Raw genomic sequence first — 12,143 nt, 5'->3', positions numbered from 1 at the left:
ACAACATTATCAAGAAGTTTGCAGCACATGGCACTGTAGCAAATCTCCTTGGGCGTGGATGGAAGAGAAAAATTAATGAAAGGTTTCAACACAGGATAGTCCGGATGGTGGCTAAGCAGCCCCAAACAAGTTACAAAGATATTCAAGCTGTCCTGCAGGCTCAGGGAGTGTCAGCGTGAAATATCCATTGATATTTAAATGAAATGAAACACTATGGCAGGAGACCCAGGAGGACCCCACTGCTGACACAGAGACATAAAAAAGCAAGACTACATTTTGCCAAAATGAACTTGGTTAAGCTAAAATCCTTCAGGGAAAACGTCTTGTGGACAGATGAGACCAAGATAGTTTTTTGGTAAAGCACATCATTCTACTGTTTACAGAAAACTAAATGAGGCCTACAAAGAAAAGAACACATTACCTACAGTGAAATATGGTGGAGGTTCAATGATGTTTTGGGGTTGTTTTGCTGCCTCTGGCACTGGGTGCCTTGAATGTGTGCAAGGCCTCGTGAAATCTGAGGATTACCAATGGATTTTGGGTCGTGCTGTACAGCCCAGTGCCAGAAAGCTGGGTTTTCTTCCGAGATCTTGGGTCTTCCAGCAGGACAATGACCCCAAACGTGTCAAAAAGCCCACAGAAATGGATGGCAACAAAGCGCTGGAGAGTTCTGAAGTGGCAGCAATGAGTCCGGATCTAAATCCCATTGAACACCTGTGGAGAGATCTTAAAATTGCTGTTGGGGAAAAGGCGCCCTTCCAATAAGAGAGACCTGGAGCAGTTTGCAAAGGAAGAGTGGTCCAACATTCCTGCTGAGAGGTGTAAGAAGCTTATCGATGGTTATAGGAAGCGACTGATTTCAGTTATTTTTTTACAAAGGGTGTGCAACCAAATATTAAGTTAAAGGTGCCAATAATTTTGTCCAGCCCATTTTTGGAGTTTGATGTGACATTATGTCCAATTTGCTTTTTTTCCTCCCTTTTTTGGTTTAGTTCCAATACACACAAAGGAAATAAACATGTGTATAGCAAAACATGTGTTACTGCAATCCTTTTCTGTGAGAAATACTTAATTTTCTTGAAAAGTTTTAGGGGTGCCAACATTTACAGTCATGACTGTACATTGAGAGTACTACAAAGCCCAGAATGTAATGGAGAGGACTATGTAGACAGATGCTTAATCAGTGTCTTTTACCTAATCATTTGCTGTGGAAATGCATATCTGCACCACACCAAATTGTGCAGTTTTTGGTGCAGATTTGTTGCGTTTTGGGGGACAAATATGTTAAGGGATTTTCTTTTTTTGTTTTTATTTTACACCCGCAGTTTCTGCATATCCACAGCAAAATTCACAAGCTTTGCAGATTTATTTGTAGATTTCCACTGCAGATTATTTTCTGCTCTGTTTTGAGGTTTTGGAAATCTTGTCTTCTTTATTGCTACTGTAAACTTTGCAGATTTGATGTATGGAAACTCCACAGTGAGTCTGCCACATGTGACCCTACCCTAGGACTTAATTCCACAGCATTTTTTTACCATTTAATTTTTTTTATAAAGCATTGAAATAATTTTTTTTGTGTTTTTTTTTCCTTTTTGTTTTGTGGTGGTTGCGTTTTTTTTTTTTTTCATGTTTATGGTGGCATTTGTTTGTTAAATCTGTATCTTGATTTATTACTTACTGGTACAAGTTGAAAACTAATTTCCTGCAGGGTGCACAGGGGCTAAATACTGGTGGATATCCCCTCACAGCCTACTATTCATGAGAATGGTGGCTGCCAAGTATTAGACTTGTGCATTGATAAGGCTTCTGTAGGGTTTCAGTGGTACAGTTACAGGTAGTCCGCCATGGTGGCATACAGCCTTTTGTGTACACCACACATTCTATTTGATCAGGCAATCTGCCCAGTACCTTCTAAGTGCACCACAAAAAATACTAATACCCAATACTCCCCCAGCATTACAAGGCCGAAATGCATTCTCCAAATAATGATAAACCTTTTTTTTGTGTGATTTTTCAGGTTAAAAAAACTAAAATAAAACTCAAACAATTTCCCATAGACCTACATCTGGTGGTTGGGCAAAAAAAATGCTGTTAAAGACACCAATGAATCCTGCCTTAGGGTACGTTCACACGAGCGGACTAACAGCGTATTTTACGCTGCAGATCAGCCGCTGAAGGACCCCTGCATGGTGGCTTTACATGTGCATGCTGGGAGCAGCAATACGCACATGTATACTCGCCCTTCGCAGCAGCTCTTGGCCTAGCTCATGGAGCAGGGGGAGCAGCCGCGATGTGTGCAAGTACACTGCGCTGTGCGGCAACTCGCACATTGCAGTGTGTCTGTTTGCAGCGGCGTATTGCCACTCCGAGCAGGAACATGTAAAGCCACCATGCAGCGGTCCTTCAGCGGCGGGTCTGCAGCTTAAAATGCGCTGTGGGTCCGCTCGTGTGAACGTACCCTAAGAGAGTGTTTCCCAGCCAGGGTTTTGTGGAATTTGACTAGTGGTTCTTTGGAAAACCTCAGTAGCAGCAGATGTCAATTTTAGGGTCATGTTGGGATTGGCTACTTGTAGGAGTCTCCCAGCAGAGTACATTTTTTACAGATTTTCCTCCATGGTAAACGGTTAGGAATTACTAGATTTAGATTTGAAAGCAAATCATAGATTAATTAAATTTTTTTTGTTTTGTTTTTTACCGTAATTTTACAATGTGGTTTATGAACAGCAAACGGATAATAACTAATTAAATGAGCTTTTTACCTCACAAAACCAGCCAATGACTTTTATTTGTTTCTCACTTTTGTCAATTTTGGAGCCAACATCCTGAATATTCTTAAACTTCTCATTGTAGAGTGTGAACCAATTGAAGCCATAGCCAAATTTGATTACATTGGTCGATCTGCTCGAGAGCTGTCCTTTAAGAAAGGTGCATCCCTTCTTCTGTACCATCGGGCATCTGAAGACTGGTGGGAAGGGCGACACAATGGGATTGATGGACTAGTACCCCACCAGTACATTGTTGTACAAGACATGTAAGAATTTTATTTACATTGATTAGGAAACCATCTGGGCAGAAATGTATATTACACCCCTAATTTTTTTTTAAATATTTTTAGGGATGACACATTTTCAGATTCCCTAAGTCAGAAAGCTGACAGTGAAACCAGTAGTGGTCCAGTGACTGAAGATAAGTCATCATGTAAAGACATAAACTCCCCAACTGATCGACACCCAGATTTATATTCGGGCAGGTAAGAAGTGTGCCATCTAATGTCTGACTTTTTCCATAGAAGAAAAATTTAGGACACAAGGATTCTTGTAACATCTGCGTTAATTTTGGCTTTCGTGGTTATCATTTTATTGTAAAATAATTTTTTTAAATAAAAAATAATGCATTTCTAACACAGATTTGTTCTGTTATTCATAATGCAGACACAGAAGGAGAACTGATCCACCACCACCTTCTCGCCGTTCAGGCAGGACTAATGATAGTCACTGCCCAGTACATCCACCACAGTCTCTTAATAACTCATCGATGGAAATTGGATCTTCGAATATATTAAGCCATTGTAGCCCACGTGCCCTTTTACAGAATCGCAACCTTAACACTGATAGCCCTGAACGTAGACGTAAACCAGGCCACGGAAGCCTAACCAACATAAGCCGGCATGATTCTTTAAAAAAGATAGACAGTCCTCCAATACGAAGATCTACATCATCAGGACAGTACACTAATTTTAATGACCACAAGAATCTTGATGCAGAGAGTATTGCTCAGGTATGTAAAGGGAGGTAATAGCATTGTGCAAAACTTTAAAGGGGTTGTCCTGCTTCCCTACTGATTGGGATTGTGCTAAAGTAACAAAGGTATACTCACTTATTTAATCCTCATCCCTTATAGCACTGCCACTCCAGTCTTCCCCACCATGTTCTGTCTACTTAGCTGCAACAGTGATGTGTGTTTATTCTCACATCAAAGCTGTAGATACTTATTGGGGTAGATTTATCAAAACCTGTCCAGAGGAAGAGTTGCTGAGTTGCCCATAGCAACTGATTGGTTGCTATGGGCAACTCAGCAATGCTTCCTCTGGACAGATTTTGATAAATCTCCCTCATTGACCTTAGCAGTATACAGTGCAAGACCACGGAGTCTGGTGATTGACTGCAGTGGTGACATGGATAAATGTGAACGTCATCGCTGCAACCATGTAAACAAAGGGGGCGTAGAGAACCGGAGTAATTGCACTGGACATGGTGGAAAATGTTATATTACATAATGGGGGAGATTTATCAAAACCTGTGTAGAGCAAGAGTGGTGCAGTTACCCATAGCAACCAATCAGATCGCGTCTTTCATTTTTAAAGAGGCATGTGAAAAATTAAAGAAGCGATCTGATTGGTTGCTATGGGCAACTGCACCACTCTTCCTCTACACAGGTTTTGATAAATCTCCCCCAATGTCTTTATTTTGTCCCCCCAAAAAAATTTCCTTTTTAACTTTAGGTGTAGGTTCATCTTTACACAACATTTAGTAATTATGATCATGTAGGACAAAAGTGTCTTAAATATAATTAATTTATGTATCATTGTTACCTTGCTTCTTCACATATAGTAATACTTGGGAAAATCACAAAAAAAATTCAGGTAATTGACTTTTGAATAGAACAATACACAATGGGAAGATTTATCTGTCCTTGCACAGAGAGTGGTGCAGTTGCCCATAGCAACCAATCAGATTCCAGCTTTTTCAGAGGCCTTTTTCAAGGTAAATGAGGTCATCTGATTGGTTGCTATGGACAACTTCTCCACCATTCCTTTGCACAAGGTTTCCTAAATCTCCCCCTACATGTAGTGAAGGGTTTTGTCTTCAATAAATCTGGTTATCCAGTTCAGTAGGGCCAGCTAACCATCTGATGTGTATAGTGTCCTCCCAACTCTCCCCCAATGATGCATGAGTCTGGCAGTTCCTTTTTTTTTCTTCTCCCAAATTCCGAATACATGCATGTTTGGCTGAGATAGGTGTTGGCTGAACACTCAATCGGCTGACTCAATCTTATGTGTTTGGCCAGGTAAAGAATGTAACATGTCAACACCCTGTCCCCTATTTCTCTTAGGAGTGCGGAGTAAAGATGGGAAGATAAAGTATATTACACACAATTATGTGTTCTGTAGAGTCCCCCAGTGTTATGTAAAAGCTGGCACTACATTTTAAAACACTTATACGGCTAAGTGAAAAGGGAAATGGTATCCAGATGAATGTCCTATTGTTGTGGCTTATCCTGCTGTATAGTGCATGTAACTTAGAATTCAGATTTGTCATAGCAACTATGGATTGTGGTCTAGTCTTTTTATGTTTTGTATCTTAAGCAGGATATAGAAGAGACAATGAATTCGGCCCTAAATGAGTTGCGTGAGCTTGAACGACAGAGTTCTGCAAAACATGCACCAGACGTTGTCCTGGATACACTTGAGCAAATAAAGAACTCGTCCACCCCAGCAACATCCACCGAATCTCTGAGTCCTCTTCACAATGTCATGCTCAAAAACACGGAGCCACAAATCCGGCGTAGCACAAGTTCATCTAATGACACAATGAGCACATTTAAGCCCATGGTTACACCTCGAATGGGTGTACAATTAAAGCCTCCTGCTTTAAGGCCAAAACCTATTGTGTTACCAAAAACTAACCCTGGCATAGGACCATCTCAGTCTGCTCAAGGGGCTGCTGATAAATCATGCACAATGTAATGTCATGCTTAATAGTACCCTCTGGATAATGAGGTGAACAAACAGTTGCCATTATATCAATGGTGGTATGTTTTTACTGGAAGTAGAATGAAACACCTGAATTTACACTAATATTTTACTACAAGAAACTGGACTGTGTTGTGTGTAGAAACACATCAAAACATACTTGAAGATTCGATGCTGCACAAATTGTATACCTTGCAACATAGATCACAATGGCTTCCCACTTATGTTACAGACCTCTCCTATTATAGATATATCGTGGGCAGTTCAGATTAAGAAGTGCCCATATATTTTATTTTACTACTCATAGTGAGTCATGGATCTGTGGATACTGAGGTCTATTTGGTTTGCAGAGCAGCCTAAAGAGAACACATAAGTTGTTTGTTTCATAGAACGTTTGCATTACATTCCTTTGGGGCCTTACTGCTTGCTATATAAACCTCTAAAGAAACCTGTGGTAGATCCAAATAATTATTTCTCTGGACCGACAACAAACCATTGTAACCACTGTTATTGTGACTATATATTCCCTCAATGTTAGTTATAATGGGGAAATTGTTCATGTGTACAATATGCACTGCATGTGGTTGTTACGATAGGTAGACATAAATATATCTCTATATATGTTTCTGTATAGAGATGAATATCCATGGAAGAAAGTTGTTTTGCACATTCACGATATTCAGAGAGATGAACACTATTCAAAGACACTCCTGTTCTTGGCTGGATTTTATGTTAAAAAAAGCATAAGGTTTTAGGTATGTTTTATATAGCCACTGTTAATAGCCATGAACCCAAAAATATAGAATATATTATATTTACAGTAAGTTGTGGATTTACAGAGATTCAAGGCATTATGATCAGAGGCTCTATCGGGGCTAGAAAACAAAGCTATGACACTACAGACTGACATGCCTGGATCTCGAGATTATGAACAATTTCACGAAGAGTCATAGCATAAAGCATTGGATGATGATTCAATGTCAGCACAGTATTATTGTCAGCCCTGTATCCCAGGCAGAACAATGGAAACACATGTAGTGCCACTTTATATCTCTATTGCCGCCTATATGTAATGTATTAATCTTTTTCCTACCTGTCCATTAATCTACTAAACTGTTGTGAAGATGTACAAACTGCACAACCTAATGCAAAGGCCTCAAACGTTCCGAATTCTGTGTTATGCGAGGCCTGTTATGTTATTCTGGTACTCTTTTTCATTGCTTTATTTTAATAGTTCTTTACATTTTAAATTGTATATATGAGTTGTATATACTTCCAGCCAGCACACTCCTTGTGTGGCTTCTTTTTTTTATACTTTAGGTTACTAAACAAATCCATTCATGGGGATATGCAAGGTTTTACTTTAGTGCTATAAACCAGAATACATTGGCCCAGATAAGCATGGTGAAATGCAGTCAACCCTTCTGGTGATCCCGCTGGGATTACACTTAGGTTCTATCTATAGACTGCTCCAGTTATTCCCGATTTACAAAATTTAGCCTGTCCTTCTTAAACCACATTTGGGAGAATTATTTTAGGATGTGAACAGCGCTCCCATAACTCAAATGTGGGACACGTAAAAATAAAACTGATGTGATGACTTATTTTTATTATGTAGTCTAGTATCTTCTTAACTTCTCTAATAATTTACAGACCATAAGGTAAGTCCCGTATCACTGCTAAGCTTCCAGTGTACAGAAGCAAGTCATTTGTCTCCAATCTGTATACCTCCTCATTGCAGACTCAAGCCTGTAGTTGAAGCTGAGCCAAAAAACTCTGAGCAACCTGGCTCTTCATATACAGCCATGTTTTAACATGATCATAGATGAGATGTAGAACTCACAGGAGCAAACTGGAATTCTCTCCTGACGCTCAAGCACAGGTCTAGCCTGGTACTTGTTTGTTCTGGTCTGTGTGACATAATAGGGTTAAATACTTGTCTTTTTAACAGTTGGAAATGTGTATACTAGTTATAGACTGTGTATTCTTATTAGAATTAGTGTAGTACAAGAATATGTTAGAAGCAGTGCACCTGGAAAGTGTGCTGCCATATACATGTGTAGTTTGATGGTTCTAGGTATTTGCAGTACTGTAGGCGGATGTGTACAGATGTGCACAGCCCAATCACTAGCAAGGCCCACTGGGAGTTATTTCCAATAAAGGACTAACTCTCGCAGGTGTCTGTATCGTCTTTACTGTCAGTTTAGGTTACAGTACTGTTGGCAGTTTTTGTTGACTGTTAATTCTTTGTGTTGGTGTACATCCGTAGTATGTACATGTGAAAGTGCCTTTAAACTTTTAGAGGAACTTCAACTTTTTACTCTGTGTATTACATTTCCCTTACATTCAATTCCACCGTCAAAAAAGTAAAACTGAAAAAAAAAAAAAAATGAAAAAAATTTGACATTCATTTCAAAGACTCATGTGTGATGTTAAATGGTTGTGATGATGCACTTTTATGTATATGACTGTACATTTCGGCATGTACCATTACAAGCTTCAAAGTCCATCCAGGTTTGTTCCTCCGTAGATTTTCTTTATAATAAAGAATATAGTTCTGTCAGCCGCCGCTATCTCTGCTGTTTTTGTATACTGGAGACACTTTGAGACAAAGGCAATGTTACCTAATGAAAAATATTTCATACAACTATATTCAATCCACAAATTGCATTGATAACCGTCCTTGGTGTTATGGTAGTGATCTGACTGACCAGAGTTACAGACTAAAGGTAAGCGATAGACAGAATAGAAAATGTGGGAGATGGAGAATGCGCATCGCGGATTGGGCTAAAGATTTTGAGGACTTAAAAGATCATCACCTGCAGATCTGCCTCTTTCTTACGTTAGATATCTAATAAAGAAATTTTGGGCATATTTACCAAAGAATATTATGAATTGACCTAAAGGACTGAAATTGATCCAATGTTCACTTCATTGTTCAATGAGTTGAGAATTTTATGAAACTAAATATCTGATGACATTAAATACCCCCATATCAAGAAACCAGTTGAACTGATATGTGACACTTTGTATACACCGTTATCGCACATTGTCATTGAATATTTGTGTGGCCGGACAAAACATTGTTCTTTGTAGATTAGAGACCATTTCATTAAGATTCAAGAATCCCTCAGCATTGTAATGGCTGGTGGTCTGAGCATACTCTGCGTACATGAATTTAAGAGATTCTCATGGGGGAGATTTATCAAAATCTGTCCAGAGGAAAAGTTGCCCATAACAACCAATCAGATTTCTTCTTTCATTTTGCAGAGGCCTTGTTAAAAATGAAAGAAGTGATCTGATTGGTTGCTATGGGCAACTTTTCCTCTAGACAGATTTTGATAACTTCCCATCATTGAGCCCATGTAGGTTTTTGTATGATTTAGTTGTCTATGTTCTACACTAGTCCACCTGTTGACCAGGCTTACGTCTGGGACATCCTAAATGTTCAGCCTTTTCATGTGTGCTGGCTGGCATAATGTTGGATAAACACTGTCAGTGTCCCATGTTATCCACATTGGGAAAGATGTCATCATACACAAGGTCATAAAGTATTTAGCTTGAATGTTCAATTGAAACGGCAGGTAAAATATCCATTTTTTACATAGTGGGTGAGCTCTAGGCTTTGACAAATGATCCAGGGAACTTGCTTTCTGGTACAAAAGCTTTACATTATATTTACATTATATTGTCAGCTCAAGCATATTGACACCATACATAACTTTGCATCTGGGGCACATAAGTTAAAAAGTTCCAAAATCCTGGTATACCCCCTTTAGTGCTTAAACAGTTTTGTGTGTATAAAGATAGGTTTGATATAAAGTGGTCCCTCAACATATGATGGTAATCGGTTCCAAACGGACCATCGTTTGTTGAAACCATCGTATGTTGAGGGATCCGTGCAATGTAAAGTATAGGACAGTGGTCTACAACCTGCGGACCTCCAGATGTTGCTAAACTACAACACCCTGCATGCCCGGACAGCCAACGGCTGTCCGGGCATGCTGGGTGTTGTAGTTTTGCAACATCTGGAGGTCCGCAGGTTGAAGACCACTGGTATTGGAGGTTATACTCGCGTGTCCCCGCCGCTCCGGACCGTCGCCGCTCGTCACCTCTGCCCCGGGATGTCTCCTTCCATCGCTGTCGCCGCGTCCCCGGGGTGTCCACGACGCTCCAGTAAGGCCTCTGCTTCCCCAGCATCCTCGCTCTCAGTTGCCATCACGTCGCTACGAACGCTGCTCCTATTGGATGACGGAAATGCGTGCGCAGCGATGTGATGACGACGATGGAGAGCGCCGACGATGCAGAGGATCCCGAAGAGGACGCGCAGGACCCCCGAGGACAGGTAAGTGATCGTCAGCAGACAACATGGGGCACCGTAAACAGCTATCCGGCGGCAGCTGAAGCAGTCTATGCTGCCGGATAGCCGTTTATGTGATGGCCCCGACATACAAAAGCATCGTATGTTGTTGCTGCCTCTGAGAAGCCATCGCATGTTGAAGTGATCGTATGTCGGGGGGGTCACTGTATAGATTTTTACACACACACACACTTGTGTGTGTATATAGGAAGATATACACAAACACCTTGGTCATAACAGCTCACAAAAAATGTATAATGTATATAGGTTGATCATTGTAACACTTGCCCATACTGTATAGAAAAAGGTGTCTGTTCTGAATATGCAGGAGCAACACTAAAGCATTATGAGGGACATTTATCATTGGGTACCTTTAGAAGTCATTTATTTTTGCATGCATGTGGCACATTTCTCGTAATATTGGACAGGGCTTGATCATTTTGGTGCACCTAAACAAAAAAAATCACTTCAGAACCACACTTTGTATGATTCCTCCTCTCCGACTTTTCACCATGTTGTGCAAAAAAAATGTTCTCCACAGCCTGTTTTGTAAGCCAGGTCTGGGCTGGTGTCAGTTTGCAACAAACTGAGGGTTTTTACGAGACACTTTCAACTTTCTAAAGAAAAGTCACACCGGATATCTGTGACCACTTCAAAGTGGAAAACCTAAAGTGTGCACCAAAGTTATTTCAGTTTGCAAAAGGTTGCATTAATTTTGCGCAACCGAGACATTTCTTCAAAATTTCTACACCAAAAATAGGCTCTTAACCCATTGATAAATCCCCTCCCCCTATGTGCAGAAGCTGTGCAGATAGAAAGGTTTTCCATGTATAAGGGACTGACACTGAGGGGTATAAAAGAGTTAAAAGCTTTTGCTCGCTATTGAGGTCGTGCATCTGGCGTGAGGGGATGTGTAGGTGTGATATGCATCTGACTATCAGGGAACAGAATGAATGTGAAATAACTGCATGTGGGGGGGGAGGGGGGAGAATAAAGTTGCGCAGTAAAAGCATATTCCATAAAAAGATATAATGCTCACAGTTAAGATGCGGATGAGTCACGTCAGAACAAAGCCTGCGTCAGCTGTTCACGGAGTCAAACATAATGTAGCTCAGCACCAGCTGCGGTATTTTTATATTCTTCAGGGGAAAGAACCTATTACTTGATGTTACCAGGCAGTAAGATTGATGGGAGGGAAACTCTGCTCCATTCATGTTTGTTCTACTTACAATCCATGCAGATTTATTTATTTTACAAGACTGTTCTTCCCTAATATAAAAAAGTTACAGATTTTCAGTTTTTTTTTTAAGGTTTTTTCCCATTTATGACCAGTTCTCTTTTCTAGCATCCTGTTAGTCACCACTGGAGAAAAGTCAGAATCGTCTCTCTTAGCCCAACACAGAAACCATTGTGGGTACAAATAAGATGGTGTGAGATATTTGCTTCATGTAACTTATGTCATAGGTCAGCAAGCACCTATTTGGGTTCAAGGTTATGACTGGAGGGATCTCAATCATATTTTGGAGGCACTTTTGTTGACTTTTTAGGGTCAAAAATGCTGCATGCAGATATAAAGTTTAACTAGACAAAAGAAGCGACTGGACACTGCAGGCAAGGAAGGTAAGTGGATATAGCCAACACAGATGTCTACATGGCGGTGGGGGTGGGATGAAACGTAAAGCAGGGTACAGCGTGGTGCTCACATATAGCAATTGCAGTCATCTTCAAATGTGCAGAAAAGAAGAAAAATTGGAGTACACACCTGTTTGACTTGCTTGAAGTGGTTTATTTCAGTAAATTCTGATCCGACACCCCTAGACCAAGTAGAAAGCCTATTAGGCTGCATTTGTGGGTGGGGCTTAGCATATTTAACCACCGCTGACCCCTCCCTCGGGGCGTATGCTGGGTTGACGTAAGTGCGGGGGTTCTTTTTGTTGCGTACGCTGGGCCTGTCGGGTGTTGGTGCAGGTAAGTGCCGGGTAACCGGCAGGGTTATTACTCACGGTACCCGGGTCCATGGCTTTGCTCCCC

General features: G+C 40.6%; 2 protein-coding genes across 7 annotated transcripts in view; one reads left to right on the top strand and one right to left on the bottom strand.

Moving 5' to 3' along the window:
- Positions 1 to 8,153, top strand: part of SRGAP1 (SLIT-ROBO Rho GTPase activating protein 1) — a 160,039-nt gene extending 151,886 nt beyond the window's left edge. For 3 of the 6 annotated variants that reach the window (XM_056574285.1, XM_056574281.1, XM_056574283.1), the window contains 4 exons: positions 2,851 to 3,031; positions 3,116 to 3,250; positions 3,432 to 3,777; positions 5,369 to 8,153. In XM_056574285.1, the coding sequence (XP_056430260.1) occupies positions 2,851 to 3,031; positions 3,116 to 3,250; positions 3,432 to 3,777; positions 5,369 to 5,746 (1,040 nt within the window). In that variant the 3' untranslated portion in view covers positions 5,747 to 8,153. Of the gene's footprint in view, positions 1 to 2,850; positions 3,032 to 3,115; positions 3,251 to 3,431; positions 3,778 to 5,365 lie in introns of all 6 variants that reach the window. The other 3 variants (XM_056574284.1, XM_056574279.1, XM_056574282.1) reach the window with 1 other exon arrangement.
- The window catches only part of KICS2 (KICSTOR subunit 2), a 68,393-nt gene that overhangs the window by 7,421 nt on the left and 48,829 nt on the right, over positions 1 to 12,143 (bottom strand). The gene's annotated exons all lie outside the window — the stretch shown is intronic.

Source organism: Hyla sarda, chromosome 4, assembly GCF_029499605.1.
Source record: "Hyla sarda isolate aHylSar1 chromosome 4, aHylSar1.hap1, whole genome shotgun sequence".
Lineage (NCBI taxonomy): Eukaryota > Metazoa > Chordata > Amphibia > Anura > Hylidae > Hyla > Hyla sarda.
Note: the sequence above shows the minus strand (reverse complement) of the source record. Positions and strands in the feature narration are given on the sequence as shown.